Source organism: Grammomys surdaster, unplaced genomic scaffold, assembly GCF_004785775.1.
Source record: "Grammomys surdaster isolate TR1022 unplaced genomic scaffold, NIH_TR_1.0 213, whole genome shotgun sequence".
NCBI lineage: Eukaryota > Metazoa > Chordata > Mammalia > Rodentia > Muridae > Grammomys > Grammomys surdaster.
Genome location: NW_021604658.1, coordinates 3,245,421 through 3,268,864, shown reverse-complemented (window position 1 = coordinate 3,268,864; position 23,444 = coordinate 3,245,421). Strand labels below are relative to the sequence as shown.

General features: G+C 44.3%; 1 protein-coding gene across 2 annotated transcripts; it reads right to left on the bottom strand.

Moving 5' to 3' along the window:
* Positions 1 to 497: 497 nt before the first annotated feature.
* On the bottom strand, positions 498 to 23,403 carry Tubd1 (tubulin delta 1). 2 transcript variants are annotated; one of them, XM_028772422.1, is made up of 9 exons: positions 23,173 to 23,403; positions 19,168 to 19,387; positions 18,692 to 18,839; positions 15,915 to 16,131; positions 13,844 to 14,075; positions 11,373 to 11,537; positions 6,930 to 7,070; positions 2,055 to 2,238; positions 498 to 865 (listed from the first exon to the last, which is right to left on the bottom strand). In XM_028772422.1, exons 2-9 carry the CDS (start codon positions 19,337 to 19,339, stop codon positions 763 to 765), a joined length of 1,362 nt encoding a protein of 453 aa, XP_028628255.1. In that variant the 5' UTR covers positions 19,340 to 19,387; positions 23,173 to 23,403; the 3' UTR covers positions 498 to 762. The 2 variants fall into 2 exon arrangements, with proteins under 2 accessions (XP_028628255.1, XP_028628256.1); XM_028772423.1 differs by lacking the exon at positions 6,930 to 7,070.
* Between the last annotated feature and the right edge of the window lie 41 nt (positions 23,404 to 23,444).

Sequence of the window (23,444 nt, the reverse complement as noted above, 5' to 3'; positions counted from 1 at the left end):
CCGCCCGGCCATAAAATCTTTTTTTAAAGTCCACATGCACCCTCAAAAGTCTATGTTGCTTTCATTTGAACTGTGGAAGTTCAGATCATGTTTAGTAAATCTTCTTCATTGTAAAGACTGAGTTCGAGGCTAGCCTGGTCTACAGAGTGAGTTCCAGGACAGCCAGGGCTACACAGAGAAACCCTGTTTCGAAAAAAAAACAAAAAACAAAAACACTGAAGATTTAGAAACATGGAGAGCAACAGAACATTCCCTCTCCTGGGAGTCTTACAGCCGAGTTCCTTTAAACTAGACTCCAAGGTTCAGAGTCTGCCCTGGAGGCCGAGTCAGGGATCTAGAGCCCAACAGTTTGAGACCCTATCTCAACAAAACAGTGTTCTTTATATAAGCATTGCTTTTTTTCTTATAAATGAAATACCAAATACATGTTTTCACTGAAAATATGCTCCACTCCACTGGAAGTATTTTCTTCATGTCTGTGGACAGAGTACATAAACTAGAATCAGCATTCTACTTTATTACTTAAGAGACTGAACTTGAAAGCAAGTATTTGTATTCATTTATCTAGTCTGAGACAGGGTCTCATGTAGTCCAGGTTGGCCTGGAATTTTCAGTGTAGCCAAGGATGACCTTGAGCTCCTGATCCTCCGGCTTCTAACTCCAGGGTGCTGGGATCACAGGCAAGCACCACTGAGCACGGCTCAATTTTGAAAATATTTTAGTCCAAAAGTCCTGTAAAGAGCTTTTCCTCTGGGCTTAGGGTCAAAGACTACCATAGCTGGCAACAACTTGTTCCAACAATGTAAAGCTGTCCAAAAAGTCTTCTTCCTCCATTCCAAATTTCGTGTACTGATGGATGTAGGCTCTGGGGAGAAGGCAGAAATTGTCAATCAACTATTCCAGGCAAATGAGAAACTTAAGCAATAAACAGACTGTGAGCACTCAAAACTCACACAGCCTCATAGGGTCCTTGTCAAATGTGGGTGACTTGTTTACTCTGAATCAATAAACAACATTAGCAAACTTTAGCTGTCACCACGCTGCCTCTGCTTTTAGTGTCCCAGAGGGCGCAGGAAAGGCAGCATGTTGGACTCTGTAGTCCTGGTGTGCAGGCTCAGTACACAGGAGGTGACTACCTCCAGACTGACTCTAAAAAGGAGCTCAGAAGTTTCGCTTGAGGTTTGAAACTAGAAACAAATCAGAGTTCTGCCTGAGTGGTTTTCTCAGATCCCCCACCCCCAGCTCCCAGAAGAACAACAAGGGCAGACACAAAATAAACTGACGTCATAGTGGGAGAAAAAGAGCTTGGACCAAGAGAGGACTTGGGATCCAGGTGAGGAGGAGACAGACGGGACAGCCTGGGCCCCGGGGAATCCTAACCCTGTTCAGTCATCTGGCAATTTTTATTTTGACAACACACAATCCAGTGTGTTGTACCCAGTGGAGCTGAGCTCTTCAGCTATTACTGAGGAGGATTAGAGTCTCTTCCATGCCCCAGGACCTTTTTCCTGCCTCATCCCAGTGCTAGGGACAGAACACAGGCCACACATGCTGGGCAAGTGCTCTACTTCCAAGCAACAGCCCTGATCCCAAAGATCTTCTTTTGAAAACCATCTTACGATGAAATTTTGAATTTTGCCTAGAAACTGTTCAGAGGACCAGGTTGTATTCCCAGCATCTACATAGAGACTCCAAACCATCTGTAACTCTAGTCCCAGAAAGTCTAACACCCCCTTTTAGCCTCCAAGAGCTCTGGTAATGCCTAGACATGCATGCAAGCAAAATACCCATCCACATAAAATAAAACAGAAAGAAAGAAAATAAAAATAATAGTACAGAACACTTGCTGAGCATAGCCAAGCGGTATACTAGGTGGTTTGCATGATTACCTCACTGGATCCAGCTGCACAAATGAGGAGCAGCGCCTTTAAGTCACGTGTCCAAGGCTTCACCACTGCATGGGGGCAGCCAGGCTTGCTCTACAACCCACTCATGCTCTCCCTGGGCATTATCTGGCTAAGGTGAGGAAGTCTGGAGACTTATGTTTTACTTACTTGGATGAGAACATATTCCATGCCTTGCCCACAATCATATTCAGTGGCTTTACTAAGAGCTGGCTATTGCTGACTAGGGCTGCAGACTTCTCATACTTGTCAAAGGCTCGCTGGGTTTTCCACACGCTGAAAGCATCAACAGGCTCCAACCAGGAAGTGTAGAGAGCTGGGTCTTTAAATCCCTCTAGAGTAAAAACACCGTACATATGAGCAAAGTCCCTTCTGTACACATGTGAAAACCTTATAACAAGGGGTGGCAAGATGGCTTAGGGAGTACTCATGCTTGCTGCCAAGCCTGATGACGAGTTCAATTTCTGGGACCCACATGATGAAAGGAGAGAACTGCGAGGCCAGCCTGGTCTACAGAGTGAGTTCCAGGACAGCCAGGGGTACACAGAGAAACCCTGTCTCGAAGGAAAAAAAAAAAAAGAAAAAAGAAAGGAGAGAACCGACTCTTCTGCAAGTTGTCCTCTGATCTCCACATGTGTTCTGTGGTACATGCAGTGTGGCAATATATCATGATAAGTGTGGATGCATGCACACACACACACACACACACATTTAAAAACAAAAAGGGAAAACAGTTAGTAATTCTGAGAAAGGATAGAAAGTGGGAATTAAAGAAAGAGAAGGCCAGGCTGGAGAGAGGGCTGAGCAGTTAAAAGAGCACTGACTGCTGTGGGAGGAGCTAAGATGGGAGGAGTTAGGAAAGGAAGAGGAAAAGGAAGAGGAGGAGCTAGGAGAGGAGCTAGGAGAGAGAGAGAGAGAGAGAGAGAGAGAGAGAGAGAGAGAGAGAGAGAGAGAGAGAGGAGATGGAGATGGAGATGGAGGCGGATGTTCACGTGTCTGTAGCAGTCAAAGGTAGTTGGTATATCTAGGTTGGGTATTGGGTTACACTTCTGATTGTATGGGTATCTTGTTACTGATCATTACCAAATATACAAGCCTTTGATTAATCTTTAAGCATTAGAGTCTCATCTTTCTACTGAGCCCATGTGGATTGTGGGATGGTCTGGGCAATGCCCAGCCTTGAGGAGACAGCATGGAAGATTGGAGAAAAAGAGCTTGGACAAAGAGAGGACTTGGGATCCAGGTGAGGAGGAGACAGACGGGACAGCCTGGGCCCGGGGAATCCTAACCCTGTTCAGTCATCTGTTCAGTCTCATGGGTGGCAGGGCTGGTGTTTCTGGCGGGCCGGTTCTAGCTGCTGCGTGCACGTGGCCTCTGGCCATGCAACGTGACAGCTAAGCTAGGCAGAGCTGCTGCAGCTTAGATAGTCAGCTTGACCAGAGGCGGATTTTAAATAATTACACAACAGACTGCTCTTCCAGAGATCCTGAGTTCAATTCCCAGCAACCACACAACTATCTGACAACTATCTCACAACTATCTGTAATGGGATCTGATGCCCTCTTCTGGTGTGTCTGAAGACAGCAACAGTGTACTTAATGCATATAAAATAAATCAGTCTTAAAAAATAAAGAGGGAGCTGGGTGGTGGTGGCGCACGCCTTTAATCCCAGCACTTGGGAGACAGAGGCAGGCGGATCTCTGAGTTCGAGAGTTCGAGGCTAGCCTGGTCTACAGAGTGAGTTCCAGGACAGCCAGGGGTACACAGAGAAACTCTGTCTCAAAAAAAAAAAAGAGTGGGGAGGAGAGAGAGAGGGGGAGAGAGGAGGGGGAGAGAGAGAGAGAGAGAGAGAGGGAGAGAGAGAGAGCGAGAGAGCGAGAGAGACAGGGAGAGAGAGAGAGACAGAGAGAGAGAGAGAGAGAGAAAGAGAGAAAGAGAGAGGGCGCAAGGAGTCCCTCACTCTGGACTCCAGTTAAAGAGTAGGGGCTGGAAAGATGACCCAGAATTTAAGAGTACTGGCTGCTCTTCCAGAGGACCCAGGTTCAATTCCCTGTACCCACAGAGGCAGTCACAACTGTCTGTAACTCCAGTCCCAGGGGATCTGACATCCTCTTCAGGCATCTGAGGTCACCAGGCATGCATGTGGGACAAAATACATGGAAGCAAACATGCACATAAAATAATAAAATTTTAAAAAGAATCATAATACAATAAACAAAATTTTCTAGTGGGTATGGTGGCTCACATCTTTGATCCTAGCACTCAGGAGGCAGAGGCGGGTGGATCTCTTAGTTCCAGGCCAGCTTAGTCTACAGAGTGAGTTTCAGGACAGCCAGAATTACACAGAAACCTTAAAAAATGCCATTCAAATACAAATGTTAAAGTAGCAGCGAGGCGTGCTTGAGACCTAAGGGTCTCTGAGCTTCCTTATCGATTTCTTGGATGTGAACCTGCGATCTGGGACTATCGAGAACAGCACGATAAACCCGAGTGTAGTCAGCGTTGTCTTAACTCCCTGACCTAGCATTTGTCGGTGGCTCAGACTGAGGTGACTCCTTGGTTTTGTGGAAGACAAGGATTTCTGAGTGAGCCGGCAGGAGACAGAGCTGGGCTTTATTGAAAGATGGTCTTTATATGGAGCTTAAGTACAGAGATTGAGAGAAGGGTCCTGGGACGGAGTAAAGCTCTGCCCAGCCTCGCCCCGGTACCCAGGAGTGTAGGTTCATAGAAGAGCGGGGCCCCATTGTCCTGTACAGTACTGTGGTGATTTCTGAACTTACTGTCTTCAAGGAGCTGTTAAGGAATTTTAATGAGGCCACAGGATGCTCCTGAAGGGTCCCAGACAGGATTGCAATGAGGAGGTAAACTCTAGACCACAGGGATGAAGGAGGGTAGGGTGTCTTCACTGGAAACAAAGTGTTAGTTTTGTTTGTGAGATCCCAGAAAATGTCTGCAAGAGGAGAGGGGTCATGCCCAGGGTCCTACACATTCAGGCCCTAAGCCTGGGTCACTGTTCACGTAACATTCTTGTTTGAAAATACTTCTACATAAAATACTGTGTCTATGCTGACAAACTGGAATCTTCAGTTTTTGGGTGGTGAGAGGCCCCTTTGCCTTCCTAAGTCCCCAAATTTCCCCCTTCTAGGCCACCTCATGTCACCTTGTCTGCTGTAACCCAATGTGCATAGACCCACTGTATGTGTTCATTCAGGTCCCTAGGCAAGGCTTTGAAATCTGACTTTGGAAGCCACCAAAATTGAACACGTCCAGAGGCTGAGAGATGGCTCAGTGGGTAAATGCTTGGTGTGTAAGCTAGTAGGCAGGGATGGGCAAATCCCAGGAGCTCTCCAGTCAGCCTTCATGGCTGACAGGGCAAGCTTCAGGTTCACTGAGAGACTTTCAGGCAAAGGAATAAGGCAGGGAGCAACAACAGATGAAGACACCCATATCCTCCTCTGGTCTCTGCATGTAAATGTACAGGCATATGCACCCATACATTCATGTACATGAAACACACGCGCACACACACGCACACACACACACACAGAGGGGGGGAGGGAGGGAGGGAGGGAGGGAGAGAGAGAGAGGGAGGGAGGGAGGGAGGGAGGGGGGGAGGGACAGAGAGAGAGAGAGAGAGAGAGAGAGAGAGAGAGAGAGAGAGAGAGAGAGAGAAAGAGGCATAAAGACACTTAAGCATGGTTCTCTCTTGAGTGTGTTTTATCCTCTCTCTATATGCCTGTTTTTTTGAACCCAGATGTTTACATCTATGCTAATAATTTCCTCTTGGACAAGGGATGCTGGCCCCTAAGCCTAAAGACCTGATTCAATCTCTGGGACCCACACAGTGGAGAGAAAGAACCAACAAATTGTTTCTCATCCCCATATACAGTCCATGTGCACCGGACACACACAGATAGATGTACTAAGCTTCTCTTCCTAAGGGGAGAGGATGTGGCCCAGACTGCATGAGGATCTCACTTCATCCCCAGAGCCCAAGTCAAGAGCTGGACGTGGGCACTGGGGAGTATAGACTGGGAATCACTGGCCAGCCAAATCTAAGTTCCTCAGCAAGTACCAGGTTAGTAAGAGACTGTCTCAAATTAAGATGAGATGTGGAGGGTGGCACACACCTGTAACCCTAGTACTTGGAAAGTAGAGGCAGGAAGATCAGGAGTTCAAAGCCAGCCACAGCTACATAGCAAGTATGGTCTCTCACATACATGAGAAACTCAGTATAAAACTACAAAGAAACAAAATTGCAGAGTAGATGACACCTGAGGAGGGACCCACACTGGTCTCTGGCCTCCACAGGCACACATGCATGCACACACTCATGCACTATGGAATTCCAGAGAATACTGGCTTGGCTGGAAAGATGGCTCAGTGGGTTATATACTCCAATCCTTAATTAGGTTTGAGCTTGTTTGTTTGCTTTGTTTTGTTTTGGGGGTGGATGTATGGGGTTTTTGGTTTGGTTTGGTTTGGTTTGGTTTGGTTTGGTTTGGTTCAGTTTTTTGGGTTTACCAGACAGGGTGTCTTTGTGTAGTCCTGGCTGTCCTAGAACTCACTCTGTAGACCAGGCTGGCCTCAAACTTAGAGATGCATCTGGCTCTGCCTCCTGAGTGCTGGGACTAAAGGCGTGCTCCACCGTAACTGGCTTGTTTGCTTTTTTTGAGACAGGGTTTCACTAAGTAACCCTGGCTAGCCTGAAACTCACTAAGTAGACCAGGCTGCCCTCAAACTCACAGAGATCTCCCTGCTTCTATTCCCCCAATCTGGGATTAAAGTGGTTAAATAGCTAGTTTAAAATGCTTAAATCTGTTTTAAGCGTGTGTAGAGTTTGGATAGCTATGTGCAGTCAGCCCCTTTGCCCACTTTACATGAGTTCCAGGACCACACTCAGGTGTGTCAGGCTCGAGGTAGGTGCTCGTCCCCACTGCTCCATCTTGACAGTCCCAGAAGTTGTTTTAGAACACTCACGTGCTCCAAAATATATACCTCAAGTTTCCCTGAATTTCTGCTTACCCACGTCTGCACTGTGCACCTCTCTCCCACGGAGGATGACCAAGTTAGCAAGAGAAGTGTTGAAGTGAGGTTCCTTGTGAGCAGACACTTTGCCAATAGGTGGGAGGCCTGACAGAGGAGGGCGCACCTGCCAGTCAATACCTAGCATGGAGGAAAAGTGAGAGTGCTTAGAAACGGCACTGAACAACGTAAGACTATGGCTGTCTCAGGCTGGGTGTGAAGCACATGCCTATAGTCCCAGCACCTGGAAGTAGTGTAGGAGAGTCAGCAGTCAGGAGTTTAGGGCCCTTGGATAATCCACCTGTACTGACAAAGATTTTTTTTTTTTTTTTTTGAGTCAGGACCATGCTTATGTAGCCTAGAACTCAAAATGTAGCCTAGGCTGTCCTGGGACTTCTGCTTTGGCATCTGAAGAGCCAGGGTTGCAGGAGTTACAGGTATTAGACACCATATTTGTCTGTTTTTTGTTGTTAGTGGTTTTTTTTTTCCTTTTCTTTCTTTCTTCCTCCTCTTCCTCTTCCTCCTCTTCTTCCCCTCCCCCTCCCCCTCCCCCTCCCCCTCCCTCTCCTTCTCCTTCTTCTTTTTTGGAAGTCTTGCTATGTAGCCCTAGGGTTGCCTCAAAGTGCTGGAATTACAAGTATGCACAACCATGCTCAGCTTTGAAGCTAGGTATTCAATGACACTGTAACCTCTCTTTATGTCTGTGTGTCTCTTGTCTGTCTTTGTCTCTCTGTCTCTGTCTTCCTCCCTCTCTTTCTCTCTCTCTGTCTCTGTCTTCCTCCCTCTCTTTCTCTCTCTCTGTCTCTCTCTGTCTTCCTCCCTCTCTCTCTCTGTCTCTCTCTCTGTCTCTGTCTCTGCCTCTCTCTGTCTCTCTCTGTCTCTCTCTCTCTCTCACTTTCTCCCTAGGGTCTATGTATTAAGTAGTTCTGACTGTCCAGCAATTTGCTATGTAGAACAGACTGGCCTTGAACTCAGAGTTCTGCCTGCCTCTGCCTCCCGAGTACTGGGATTAGAGGTGTGTGTTATTGCATCTGGTAGTTTTCCTCTCTCTTGCTTCAGTCATTCATCCCCCCAGCCCCTGTTGTCTGTTGCTGCGATACATGGGATACACGATGATGGTAACACGAATCGGGCCAATCTTCATGCAGAGCAATCTGATAACATGAACCATCATAAAGCTAGATCCTTCACCTTTGTCTGTGCCATAAATATGTTTACCCATATCCTTAGTCATATATTCAAAAACTGAAAACATTCAGGGATACATAGCTCAATGGTAGTGCACTAGCCTAGTATATGTGAAACTTAAAAAATTCAGTTTTTGTACTACAAAATTTTTTTACATACTTAAACTCTATAACTAACTATAAAAAAACCCCATTGATATCCTACAGTTAGTTCTGTGTGGGAAAATGATTAACTGCTCTTTATTGACCTGTCAGAGCTTGGTGCAGGGTGCTTCATACTCCTTTGAAGAACACTTTGCTCCATGAAATATTAGCAGGTATTGCAAGAAAAACAAGTGCTGGGGCCCAAAATAAAACTGGAAAGCATTACTTTAAGATGTAGACTTTCTACACTGGCACTGCCAACCAACAAATGGAGGGAAATCAACCTGTTATTTTATATTTTCCTATAATACCTACTACTAGGTAACATCCAGTGATTTCTAGTTAAAGGCAAAGGACCACACATACTCCGGTGTACTGTAAGGATGTCTTTTGTTTTTTTTTTCTCGAGACAGGGTTTCTCTGTGTAGCCCTGGCTGTCCTGGAACTCACTCTGTAGACCAGGCTAGCTTCGAACTCTCGAACTCAGAAATCCACCTGCCTCTGTCTCCCAAGTGCTGGGATTAAAGGTGTGCGCCACCACCACCCGGCTCAGGATGTCTTAACATAGGGAAACCAGCAGCAGATGTGAAGAGAGCATCAGCAATACTCCTGAGCAACCAGAACAGTGGCTGTTCCCACCCACTGTCAAAATCCTGGGAGCAAGACAGACATTTCTAACAGCAGAGGGAACAGGGAGATTTCTGCTATGAAAAAGATAAACCAGCAAGGCCAGCCTCAGGAACTGTAACCCAGCTCTGCAAAGAGGCTTGTGGGAAACTGGGTCACTGTGTGGAAACTCTACCTACCCCGGCTCTGAGAAGACCAGTGCTGGGACAGTGACTTGAACCCAAAGACTTGTGGCTGCTTTGTAAGTGGTCCATCCCCAACCTACAGCTGAGCAATCCTGATGCCACCTTCCTCCATCTGAAAGCCTTGAGACTCCTGTTCCTTTCGTAAGGATTCTCATCGACAGAGTAGACATACTACAAAGGCAGGGAAGTTTGGGGCTGTCCTAGAACTCGTTCTATAGGCCAGCCTGGCCTCAAACTCAGACACCCTCCTGCCTCTGTCTCCTAAGTGCTGGGTGTTCACTTACAACATTATAATCCTAAGGGGTTGGGGATGAAATCAGAAGGAGCAGGAATTCAAGACCAGCCATAGCAAGTTTGAGGCTGTATTATGTGAGACCGTGTCTCAAGTGTGAGAACCAGAGTTCAGATCCCAGCACCCATATAAAAGCTAGGTAGGCATGGTAGGCTGCCTGAAATCCCAGCACTGGGAGATACAGACAAGAGGTCCCTGAGCAAACTGGCTAGCCACAGCAGAACTGAGTTCTGGGTTCAGCATGAGATCCTGCCTCAAAAAATAACGTAGAGAGTGACTGCGGACGATACCTGATGTCAATCACCGTCAACTGGCCTCTACATGCACGGACACACATGCACACACACCCTCCCCCACCTATGTGACCACACACACACACACATACACATGCAGGGATATTTAAAAAAACATAAAGAACAAACAAAACCAAGTTAAAACTAAAAACAAAATGGTGAGGAAAATGAGGAAGAAAACTGGTAATAGTTAAAGTTGGGAATAAAATAAAAATCTTAGGGCTAGAGAGGTGGCTCAGTGGTTAAGAGCACTGACTGCTCTTCCAGAGGTCCTGAGTTCAATTCCCACCAACCACACGGTGGCTCACAACCATCTGTAATGGGATCTGATGCCTTCTTCTGGTGTGTCTGAAGACAGTGTACTCATATACATAAAATAAATAAATCTTAAAAAAAATCTGAGCCAAATATTCAGAAATAAGGAAATAAACTTCAGAAGGAACAACTGAAGGCTTGGAAAGTGGTTTTACCTGAGTGATAGGGACCAAGGCTGGGCACTGCTGTCTGTGTTCCCTTGACTAAGGTGTGCCACACAACTGCTCCACCCAGTACACTGCTATTTACAATGTGCCTACAGTGGAATTCGAGGGATCAAATCCAGGGCCTCTCACATGCAGAGAGTTTGCTGGAAGACTGGAGAGGTTACTCACTGGCTGCTCTTCAACAGGACACAGGTTCTATTCCCAGCATCCATATGGTGACTCACATTTGTCTGTAACTCTGGTCCTAAGATGAACTCTTGGTCTCCACAGTACCAAGCATGTATGTAGTGTACAAACATACATGCAGGCAAAACACCCATACATAGAAAGTAAAGAAAACATTTCAAAATTGTGTACACTGCCACCAGGTAGACTCCTAGTCCTTAAGTGAATTTTAACTACTTGATTATTTGATTTATAAAAAATTAATTGACAAGGCTGTGATGGCACACACCTTTATTCCCAGCACTCAGGAGGCAGAGGCAGGGGGATCTCTGTGAGTTTGAGGCCAGCCTGTGCCACACAGTGAGTTCTAGGACAGCCAGGGCTACACAAAGAAACTCTGTCTTGAAAAGAAAATTGATTTTTTTATTTGCATGTAGGTGTGTGCTCATGTGTACCACAGAGCATGTGTAGAAGTCAGGGACAGTGTGTGGGAGCTGATTCTCTCCTTCCACCTTGTGGGTCCCAGGACTTAGACTCAGGCCATCATCTTGGACACAGCTCCTTTACCCATGGAGCCTTCTCACTGCGCACGATTTAGTTTTCTTCTGAGGCAGGGTCTAATATACCCGAGGCTGACCTGAAACTTGTAGCAGGTCAGGCTCATGGCTAATCCCCCTGTTCTATATCTGCAATGTTGGGGTCACAGACATACATGCACCTCCACCCCTGATTTTTGGGGGGCTTAGGGCTGAATGTAGGGCCTTACACAGGTTAGTAAGCTAACTATTTGATTTTTTAAAAACTACATTCATATTTTACTTTGAAGTAATTAAAATAAAGATTTGAATAACACGGCACTTGTCTGACATGTCCTTTCCAGATAAACTTTAAAACCATCAAGAAGCCCTTAGCAATGTCCCGGGAATGTCCCGGGGAGTTTCTGTAGGAGGTTCCTAGGCCAGAAGAAGAGGCCTTTATTTCAACCAGCCTGAGCCAGTTTATACCCAGGGCTCCAGGACAGGCGCTTTCCTGGTATGTGGGTTGTCTATTTTTAAAATATCCCTTTACCTTCTTCCATTTTTGCACTGGAAATAAGCATCTGTCTTAAATGCTTGAGGAGGCCAGCCCAGGTAAACGTGCTGTATGCCAGAGACTCCGCAGACATCTGAGGAATGTTACGGACACCCAGCATCTTAAACTCAGGGTGGGGAACTAAATGCTCCATTAAGTCTCCTGTAGGGGAAAAAAAATAATAATGCAATGTGAACTCAATTGACTTCACCCACAATGGTGCCATTGACTTTTATACAACGGTGACTTAATGAAGTTTAGAGTCAAATACGTTTTCTCCAAACTAGAATTGCTTAAACATTAAAACAGTGAATTTTTAGACACAGTGTGTGCTACAGACTACATTTTTGCTTCATTTCATTCACTTTTTATTTATGATTTTTGACACAGGGCCTCACTGTGTAGCCCTGACTGACCTGGAACTCCCTTTGTACACTAAGCTGGTCTTGAATGCACAGAGATCCATCTGCCTCTGCTTGCAGAATGCTGGGATTAAAGGCACGCACCATCAAGCCTAGATCTTTGCTTCATTTTAGCAAGGCTGAGAAAGCATACTTAAAATGGGTATGGTGGCTCATGCTTGTAATCCCAACGCTAAGCAGTCAGAGGCAGGAGACTGCCCACAGGGTCCAGGCCAACTCAAGGGATTACATAGTAAGACCCTGTCTCAAAACTGAAATGGATACCCAGGCACAGTTGTGTATACCTTTAATCCTAGCACTTGGGATGCAGAGGCAGGGAGATTTCTGTGAGTTCAAGGCCAGCCTGGACCAGAATGAGTTCCAGGATAGTCAGAGCTACCATAGTGAGACCCTGTCTCAAAAAAAAGAAGAGGGAGGGAGGGAGGGAGGGAAGAGAAAAAGACAAAATCAAAATAAGCACCATATACTTTGCCAAAAGAGTTATCAGTAGATATATGGGTGACCAATTCACTAAACTCTAGGAAAATCAATTATAAAAGATAATTAAGATACTTTTCTTTCATTCTGTAGTCACTGAATGTTCCTTAGAAAACATTCCAGATCTTCTATTTATTTTGCTAAATGATAATCAAACCTGTTTGGGGATAGAAACATAGGTCTGTGGTAGAGAGCCACCAAACAAAAATTTGTGGCATGAGGCAGGCCTGGTCCACAGTTCCAGAGGCTGAGGTAGAGACCAAGAGGATCTGGTTAGCCCAGGAGTTCAAGACCAACTTAGGCAACAGAGCAAGACCCAGAATAAAATAAACACATAAAAAGCCAGAAGAGAGGACAGGTTGTAACAACCTGTAATTCACACCTCTAGGGGTCATCTCCACCCCCAGGGGCTTACATTCTCAGCCACGCTCTGCTACTAAGTCATGTCCTAGGCCGCTCTGCCATCCCTCTTACTCTGACTTGGCCTAGCAATTCCAGGACCGGACTGAGACGCTTGTCTACTGGCTTCTTCCTTCTCAGACCATCTGTCTTCCTTGTTCTCAGAATCTTGGACTGCCCCTACTCCTCATCTTTCCAATCAGAGCACAACTATGGGACACAACACCACATGGCAGCCTGGAGTCTCTCTGAATTTTCTTTCTCTTCTTCATGTTCCTGTGCCCTCCCCAGCCTCACCTTCCCTCTTTCTTCATTATTGAAAAGTAGCAAGGAAACTTTATCCAAAGCAACATGACAGTATAGATCAGAGAATGCTCTGTCGAGATGGGCAGCAGGTCACACGACTGACAGCAAACCCTCTCCTGAGTTTTCAATCCTTAAACATAGTGCCAGTCCAATTAGAAGCCCACATCACCACCACCACCAATACCACCACCACTATCTCCTCCTCCTCCTCCTCTCCCTCCTCCTCCTTCTCTTCTTCAAAGATGTATTTTATGTGTCTGGATGTTCTGCCTGCATGTAGGTATGTACACTATGTGCATGCCTGGTGCCCCTGAGGTCAGAAGAGGGAGTCAGATCTCCATGACCTGGAGTTATGGTTGCTTGTGAATCACTAGAGCCAGGAACGTCTTCTGCATGAACAAGTGTTCTTAACCATTAAGCCATCTCTCCAGCCCAGCCCCATCATTTCTGTGGACTCTGCATCTCTCTACCTTTTTTTCTGTTGGTTGTAGTTCAGTGGTGTAAGACTGCTTAGCATGTGTAAGACCTTAGCTTCTATCCCCAGCAGTACAAAACACACACACAGTTCTACCCAATGAATGTTCTATCAAGTGCTTGGTATTTGTCATGCCCTGGTTTAGGTCCTAGGAGAATAGCAGCTCCACAAACAGTGTAGTCCGTGAGGAGCATTTAGATACCACACTGTATGCTTCTGAGAAACTTAGTAACTTCTTGAGATTTCCAGTAAGACAGTTCAGGGATGAAGGCAGGGTCAGGGACATATATCTTGGATATATCTCCAGGCAGAGGGGAGGAGACATTGAAAAATAACTTTGGGGCTTTCAGTACATATTTTTTTCTACAAATAGCAGAGAGGCCAAGTACCTAGTGGATTTCTGCGGTAGTGAGATGAGCTGTCCTCGGAGTATGTAGGCTGGAACACGCTGCCCAGCTGATGAGCAAGAACTTGATTTAAATCTCTGAAGGAGATCTGCTTGATGTTCATCCGTTTGGCACAGATCTTATGGACAGCGTCATTCTCGTGAATGAGAAGGGCATCTGAAGACCGGTACAAGTGAGAGAGAGTCAGGATGGAGTTGTAGTTCTGCACAATAACCTGGAAGGAAGAGTCAAAGACAGGAAGAGAGGCTGAGTAGGTAAGAGTGTAGATACCAGCCCTGTGGTGCTGATCACGACTTCAATCCCAGCACTCGGGAGGCAGAGGCAGGTGATCTCTGTGAGTTTGGGAACTACAGAGTGAGTTCCAGGACAGCCAGGGCTACACAGACAAATCTAGACTCAAAAAACCAAAAAGGAAAAAAAAAAAAGAATAACATCAATGAATTCAAAGATGATTGTGTATCTCTCAGGAGCCCATTTCTGGGTCGGTCCTTCTGGTACTACAGAGAGAGACCTTGTTTTGGGGTCCATGGTATTGTGGCTAGTCTTCAAATGATCTTAATTTCCCTCTATTGAGAAGAAATTTATATGCCTACCAATTTCCAGTTGATCTTTCTAGGAGGAAAACCAAATGTATGAAGTGATTCAGGAAAGAAGTGTGGTAGCAATAACTTTTTGTTTTTGTTTTGAGATTGTATAGCCCTGGGTAGTACAGAACTTGCTATGTAGACTGGCAGAGATTAACCTGCCTCTCTGCCTCTGCCTCTGCCTCCAGAGTGCTGTGCCACCGTCACCTGCCTTACTGTATGCTTTACTTGTATTGTATCCTTCACCTTCAGGAGGCAGGTATTTTTGTCCCCATTTTACACAGAGGAAAGCAATGCACAGAGAAATGAAATAACCTCAGTGTGATGGTGCTGGAAAGTAACAGACCAAGGAGTTGAAGCCAGGCAGGATGACTTTGGAATCTACACGCTTTTTTTTTTTTTTTATTTAAAGACATGTGCAACCATGACAGGCTTAATTTTTTTTGTTTGTTTGTTTTGCTTTGTTTTTAAAGACACTTCAGCCATGCATTGGGTAGACAGGTCTTGAGGTGGAGGCCAGCCTAGGTAAGTAAGACTGTCTCAAAAATCCTAAAACCAAAATGAAACAAAACATTTAAAAAACAAAGGATGCTGGGCAGTGGTGGCGCACGCCTTTAATCCCAGCACTTGGGAGGCAGAGGCAGGTGGATTTCTGAATTCGAGGCTAGCCTGGTCTACAGAGTGAGTTCCAGGACAACCAGAACTACACAGAGAAACCCTGTCTCAAAAAAACAAAAACAAAAACACAACAAAAACAAAACAAAGGATACTTCACACGTGTGGGAAATGTAACCAAGATTAAATTAATTGTTCACGTAAAGATTACAATCAGTCCTGAAGCTAGAATTCAACATTCCCAAAGAGTGAGATCCATTTATTCATATTTACCTTAAAAACAAAGAATATAGGGGCTAGAGAGATAGCTCAGTGGTTAAAGCACTAGATTCTCTTCCAGAGGATCAGGGTTTGATTCCAGTAACCACATGAGAGTTCACAACTGTCTAACTCCAGTCCCAGGACATCTGACACCACATGATGCATAGACATACATTCATACATACATAAACATGACATAAAAATAAATAAAATTTAAAAAGAAAGAAAATATTCATGATCTAATTACTCCCCTAGTGAGTATTTACCAAGGAGAAATAGCAGATGATGATACCAGACTCCTACTTGTGGCTAAATTGACTAAAAAAAAGAAAGAGAGAAAAGAATATACAACATAAAACTTTTGAATCAGGGGCTGGAGAAATGGTTCAGTGGTTAAGAGTACTTGCTGGTCTTCCAGAAGACCTGGGTTTGGTTCCCGGAACCTACATGATGGCTTACAACCTTATGACCCTAGTACCAAAAATCTGCCCTCTTCTAGTCTCCTTGGGCATTAGGCATGCATGTGTGCACATACATACAGGCAAGTAAAACACTCATATACTAAACATAACTTTTAATTAACATGTTCATACCTCACCCGTTCCGTAAGGCCATATAATCTGGTTCATTTTCAAGGAACTGGAGTACTGATTCTGTAGCTTCTGTGTAATGAAGGCTCCCAGCCCGGATCCTGTCCCCCCGGCCATACTCATTATGATGAAGAATCCACTCAAAGAGTCACACTTCTCCACCTCTGTTTGGATTAAGTTCATTATAGATTCCTCATGCTTCGGTCCATGCACAGAGTAACTATGCCAAAGCAAAAGAAACAAACACAGCGCCCGTTAGATTACCCAGAGGGAGGTGGTACAGAGGGAGGCTGTTTAGGAGACAGCCCTTTCCAAAGCTATGGCAATGGGTCTCATGTAAGGCTCAGGTACCCTGACTGAAAACATTTAATAGACACAGGTTAAATATATTTAACAGGTGGATAGTATGGCTAAAAGAATAAATTACAGGATTTAGGAAGTTCCTTTTAACTGAGAACAATGGGATTATTTTATTTGTTGTTATTATTTTACTATTATACCGCATGTATGGTGTATGTGTGTGTGTGTGTGTGTGTGTGTGTGTGTGTGTGTGTGTGTACGAACGTAGGCCATGGTGTAAGTGTAGAGGCCAGAAGACAACTCCTGGGGACGAACTCAGATCCTCAGGCTTGGAAGCAATTGCCTTTACCTACTGAGTCATCTCGCTGGCCTCATATTTTGTAAGAGTGGCCCAGGAACTCACCATCCTGCCTCAGCCTCCCAAGTGCTGGGATTACCTAGCTGCCTTCTGGAAATTCTATGGTGCAGCAAAGCTTGGGAACTACTGGGCCAGAGCTCTACCGCTGAGCTCTACCCTCGGCCCCTTTGCTTATATACTTCGAATTTTGAGACAGGAGTTTGCTAAAATGCCAAGGCTCACTTTGAGGTAGCTCTAGAGCTCAGGCAGACAATGAACCGGAGGTCTTCTTTCTGAGTGGCTGGGATTATAGGCTTGCACCAGGCCTGACACATTATAATATTTATTTATTTATTTATTTATTTATTTATTTATTTAATTGCATATGTTTACGGGAGGGCATGCATGTGCCATGACACCTGTATGGATGTCAGAAGATAATCTGGGGAGTCAGGTCCCTCTTTTTACATTGTGGGTTTGGGGAATCGAACTGAGTTCTTTGGGTTGGAGGGGAAAGCCTTTACCCTCTGAGCCATTTCACTGGCCCAAATTCTTTTTTAAACGTATTTATCTTTGTTTTTTTCAAGACAGGGTCTTTTTGCATAGATGTCCTGGCTGTCCTGGAGCTCACTCTATAGACCAGGCTGTCCTTGAACTCATAGAGATCTACCTGCCTCTGCCTCCAAAGTGCTGGGATTAAAGGCATGTGCTACCACTGCCCAGCTCCAAATTCTTAATTTTAGTTTAGTTTTGGTTTGAGACAAGATTTGATTAGGTAGCCTCGGTGGCTTATGTGGTGGTCTGAATAAGAATGGACCCCGTAGGTTCATATATTTGAATTAGTCATCAGGAAGTGAAACTATTTTTGAAGGGTTAGAAGGTGTGGCCTTATTGGAAGTAGCTGTAACCTTGTGGGGGGGAAGTGCATCACTGAGGGTGGCTTTGAGGCTTTAAAAGTTCAAGTGAGGCCCAGTGTCTCTCTTCCTGCTGCCTGTGAATCCAAATGAATTCTCAGCTCCTTCTCCAGCACCACGTCTGTCTGCATGTCTCAACGCTCCCCTCCATGATGAGAATGGACTGAACCTCTGAAACTGTAAATAAGCCCAATGAAATGTTTTCTTTTGTAGGAGTTGCTTTGGTCATGGTATCTCTTCACAGCAAGAGAACAATGAATAAGATAGCCTGGAACTCACTAAGTAGACCTAGGTGGGCTGAATTCACAGAGATCTGCCTGCCTCTGCCTCCTGAGTACTGGAATGAAAGGCATGTGCCATCACACCAGCTCTAAATTCTAAATTGTAATATAACACTTCCAAGATTTTGAGCTTGTTGCATCAGCTACGTAGTGATAATAGTATGAATACTTAACTGTATTGCTGTAACTTCACTGAAAATCAAGAGGAGTTCTGTTACAGAATACTTGATCACACTGTGAACCCCAAAATTGTGTTATTTACTGAAAAATCATATTCTTAGTTGTGGTGTAGCTCAGCCCTTAGCATATTCCTTTAATCCCTCAGGATGGAATACAGAACGGCCCTTAGTACACACTTTAATCTCAAACGAAGGTAAAGTTAGTTTGTAGAAGGAAGCACCCATGTTTGAAAGTGATGTCTAATTGAGTGGCAAAGTGACAAATCAGAGAAAGATTTGACAGGATATGCCCAACTCTCACAAGAAGAGAGAGGAAAGGGAAGCTCCTTGAGGGGCAGTGTGGGAGGGAAGGGTAGTTTTACTGGGACAGTTATAGAGAGACAGGTTGCAGAGAGAGAACAAGCTGTACATACATGAGGACTAACAAGCCAGAGAATGAGAAGGAGCCAGAAGATTAGAACATATTGCCAAAGTTAGTGTGAGGCCAAGCAGAGCAATTCAGTCAGAGGCAGAGGAACCACACAGAATCAGTCAGCTTCGAGAGGAGCTTGAACCAGAACAGCTGAGTTGAACCAGCCAGAGCTCAGAAAGAACAAGAAAGGGTGAGCTTATTCAACAGTAAGTGTCAGAGGCTGAAAATATTCTAGTTCTAGATAAAATTGTACAGAGGCTAGGAGCTTCCAGGTCTAGGCCTAGGTTGGCAGATGGGGGCAGTCAGCCTTAGATTACATTAGGAGAGTAAGAGTTACTGTTACGAAGTTGTTCTTACCCATACGCCCAGTTGTTCCCAGATCCTTGTTTCTGACAAAAGCTTGTGTGCTGACCATATTTCCATCGGCCAGACTGGGCAGCTTTTGATAGCGTTTGATTAATAACTTTAGGTTCCATGTCAACAAGAACAGCCCGGGCCACTGGAACTAGAGTAGGAGGAAAAATTATATATTTTATGTGGGTACCACAGAGCGCAAACTTCTAAGTCAGTGAACCATATTGCCAGCCCTACATTCAGTTTTTTGGGGGTTTTTGTTTGTTTGTTTGTTTTGTATTTTTTTAAATACAAGGGTTGGAGGTAGAGTACTTGTATAGCCGGCTGAGGCCTTGGATTCAAACCCCAGCATGGGGTAGGGGGAGACAAGCAAAGGCCTTCCCTAGTGAGGTGGAAGAGATGGGGTTTAGATACTTGTTGAGAGACAGACTTTGAAGATGCTGATGTCTGGTGTGGGGAGGACTCTTGACCATGCTTACCTCCATTTTCTTCCTCTCTGAAAAATCTTTCTTTGCAGGATGCTTGATATGCCTCGTTTTCTCTCTTAGAACAGAGTCCCTGGGAACAGTGTGAGTCTCTAAATAAAGCATCAAACACCTCAAAGCCAATCTGGTTGCCACACTGCCCCAGCTGTACTGTCACTATCGACATGCCAAGTCACAAATGAGGCCTAGTCTAAAACACAAGGGGGTGGGTCACCTGTGAGAGAAAAAGACACAGATATGAGAAAACAACACATTGCTAAGAAGAACAAACAATATGCTGCGTGTTCACATTCTATCAGTAAGGGGTGGAGGGATGGCTCAGTGTTTAAAGCACTTTCTCCTCCTTCACAAGGCCCAGCATGGATCTCAGCACTCACACCACTGTCTGGAACTTCAATTCTGGGGGATCCAATTGCCCTCTGATGGCCTCCTCAGGCACTGCATACCTATGGCGTACATACAGTCAAGCAGGTATTCTCATATAACATAAGAACAACATTTTTAGAAAGTTAAAAATATATGTTAAAAAAAACTAATTTTTTTTTTGTCTAGGCATGATGGCACACATGTTTAGTCCTAGTACTAAGGAGGCAGATGAAGGTAGAGTTCTGTGCGTTCTAGGCCAGCTCATAAGACAGACTGTGCATGGATAGCCGGGCGGTGGTGGCGCACGCCTTTAATCCCAGCATTTGGGAGGCAGAGGCAGGCCGATTTCTGAATTCGAGGCCAGCTCGGTCTACAGAGTGAGTTCCAGGACAGCCAGGGCTACACAGAGAAACCCTGTCTTGAAAAACCAACAACAACAACAAAAAAGACTGTGCATGTATATGTGTGTGTATGTATATATGTATGTACAGATAAGCATATATATGTATGTATGTATGTATGTATGTATGTATATGTATATGTATTTGTTTTTAAGACAGGATCTCATGAGGTAGCTCTGGCTGGCCTAGAACTCACAGAGATCAGCCTGTTTCTGTCTCTGGAATGCGGGGATTAAGGGCATGCAGCACCATGCTCTGCAAACTATGATTCTTAGCTTTGCCATCAGAAAGTACTTCAGGAGGGCCATATAAAGCTACATTGAGGTTTATTAACAGATTCCCATGAGATTTTTAACACAGATTTAAGTCAGTGTGTTAACGGAAAGAAAGGCACTGAAGAAAAGGATATTACATTCCCAGTGTGGGGGTGTGAACTCTTTAAGAAAGAATCACATTTAAATGTCTTAGCAATAACCACATATATTAATGTGAATTTTGTTGTCTTCTTCTTTTTAAAAGTATTTAATTGGCCGGGCGGTGGTAGCGCATGCCTTTAATCTCAGCACTTGGGAGGCAGAGGCAGGCCGATTTCTGAGTTCGAGTCCAGCCTGGTCTACAGAGTGAGTTCCAGGACAGCCAGGGCTGCACAGAGAAACCCTGTCTCGAAAAACCAAAAAAAAAAAAAATAATAATAAATAATAAAAAAATAAAAGTATTTAATTAATCATTTTTGTTTTGTTTTGTTTTTGTTTTTGAGATGGGGCCTCATTGTGTGGCTCTGGCTGTCCTAGAACTCACTATATAGATCAGGCTAACCTCAAACTCACAGAGACTTGCTTCTGCCTCCTGAGTGCTGTGAATTTATTCTTATGTTATGTGTATGTTTTGCTTGCATGTCTGTCTGGTGACTACATGCATGCAGTGCCCTCAAGGGCCAGAAGAGGGTGTCACAACATATCATCTGGGACTGTGGTCACAACTGCCTTGTAGATGCTTGGAACTGAACCTGGGTCTTCTGGAAGAGCAGCAAGTTCTCTTAACTACTGAGCCATCTCTCCAGCCAGATTTTATTGTCTTGACATTATACTGTTCAAAGACTTTCCAAGAGATCTGTTTTTCTTTCCCTCTTCTTACTTTTGTGTGTAATTACAAAGTGTTTCCTAGAGTGTACTGGAGAGGTCAACAGGCTAACAAGATGAAACCAAAGGGCACAAAGGTTGCAGCAAGACAGTTGCACCATGTTTTTCTGTAAATGGAGCTTATGCCCTTGTTCAAGAGAGTCCCAGAAAACTGCAGGCTTATATTTGGAAACAGAGTAAGAAATCATATACTCTTAGGCTGTAAGCATTACTATTTTAACATTCTTATTTGAACTAGCCCTTTATAAAAGAAATGTTGTCTCTACATTGGTACCTTTCACAGAGAATTTTGTTAATTCTGTATACATATGTGTGTGGTCCTTGCTTTCTACCAGGTCTGAGGATGGGTCTCTCTTTTGTTGTTTGCAGCTGTGTATCAGATTAGCTGGCCCATGATTCTAGGGAATCTCCTATCTCCACTCCCCAGCTTTCCATAGGAATGTTGGGATTACAGATGTGTACTAACACATCTGGTTTTACATGAATTCTGGAGATTCATACTCAGATCCTCAGGCTTGCATTATGAGTACTTTGCCCCTGAGCCATCTTCCTTAGTGATTCTCAGATAGTGGGACCTCAACTAAGTTTTGGAATAAAGCATCCTTTTCCTAATCTCCCCATGTTCCTCAATTTTTCTTGTCTCCATTTAAGAATCTAATCATTTAAAGAAATTCCCTCACTCTATAATTTGGAGGATTTAGGCTTTACTGTGCCCAAATTCATTCACACACAATTCAATAGTTTCCAAAATATGATTCATATTCACTGTTTTCCCAAGTATGCTTTTAAAAGAAAACAAACCATAACAAAAATGTTGGTTGTGGGAACTGTGTAATCATGAGGGCCAGAGTTTAGATGCTAGCATCCAGATAACAAGCCAGATGTCCTGTGCAGGCCTGTAGTTACAGATGCAAGTCCAGTGCAGACAGAAGGACCACTGTGGATAGCTTCCTGCTTGGTTGAGAAAACTCAGCCCTAAGTTCAGAGAAAGAGAGAGAGAGAGAGAGAGAAAGAGAGAGAGAGAGAGAGAGAGAGAGAGAGAGAGAGAGAGAGAGAGACTTTGCCTCAAAGTGATACTGGATGCCCTCATCTCCTGAACATTTGCATAAATGCTCATATTCACACACATGTGCACATATACTCACACACATAAAAAAATTATCTAAAGGAAATATAATGTTGAAGGAACTCTTTGTATACATTTCACACTGCATGGTCATCAGAAGTTAGCTCAACAATAGAACATTCAATAACATTAATTTTCTGTCTTCCAAGAAAATGACTTATTTATTCTTTTCTCACCAACTGTCTTCTGGCCTGGTAAGCACAATTAAGATCAATAAGCCTGGTCTTTAATTCCAGCACTCCAGAGACAGAAGTAGGCAGATCTCTGAGTTTGAGGACACAGTGAGTTCCAGGACAGCCAGGGCCGAATAGAGAAATTCTGTCTCAGAAAACCAAAACCCAAACAAACATAAAGTTGGATCTAGGCATAGTGGCTCAAGTCTTTTATCCCAGCACTTGGGTGGCAGAGGCAGACCGATCTCTGTGGGTTTGCACCTACACAGTGAGTTCCAGGACAGCCAGAGCTACATAGTGAGACCATGTCTCAGAAAGAAAAGAAAGAAAAACAAAATTGGAGCTTAGTGAAAGACCAGATAAAATATGAAAATAAATCTTTATTATTTTTAAACAACAAAAGAGAGTTGTTTGTTTTGAGACAGGGTCTCCCTATGTAGCCCAGTCAGGCCTGAAACTGTCTAAGTAATCTGAGCTGTCTTCAAACACATGATCCTTCTGCCTCAGCCTCTCCGAGAACAGGGACTATTAAAAAAAAAAAAAAAGAGTATTTTTGATAAATACTTCACATCAAGTCTAAGAAGCCCGGAAATGAGCAGAGGCTTACAAACCAGACTTTCAACTTAACGTCTAAGCTTGCATCGCAGGTAATACTATTCTCACTTTACAATTAAGGAAATTGAGTTACCGAAGGGTTATGTAACTTTTTCAAGCCACTGAATTAGCAAATAGCAAAGGCAAGAGTCTCTCTTTGCCTTTCTTCCCTATCAGCTCCCCGTTAACCCCACACTCACTGACAGCTCTCCGACCAGCAGTTTCAGTTCGGTTCAAACTTCAGGAGTCCAACCCTCTCACTATGCGCATGCTCACTTTCAATAATTAAAAAAACTACTTAGAACAAATAAATGCGCTTGCTCCTTATGTAAAGAGCTCTGCTGAGGGCTTGTCTTTTTTCGACCCCCGTCTCCCTTTTTCTATTAGAAAGGTTAATCACGCGTGTTCAATTTCAATTTATCAACTTCAGATATGGTACGCATGCTCCGTGTCCGGCAAACGCCTTAGACAG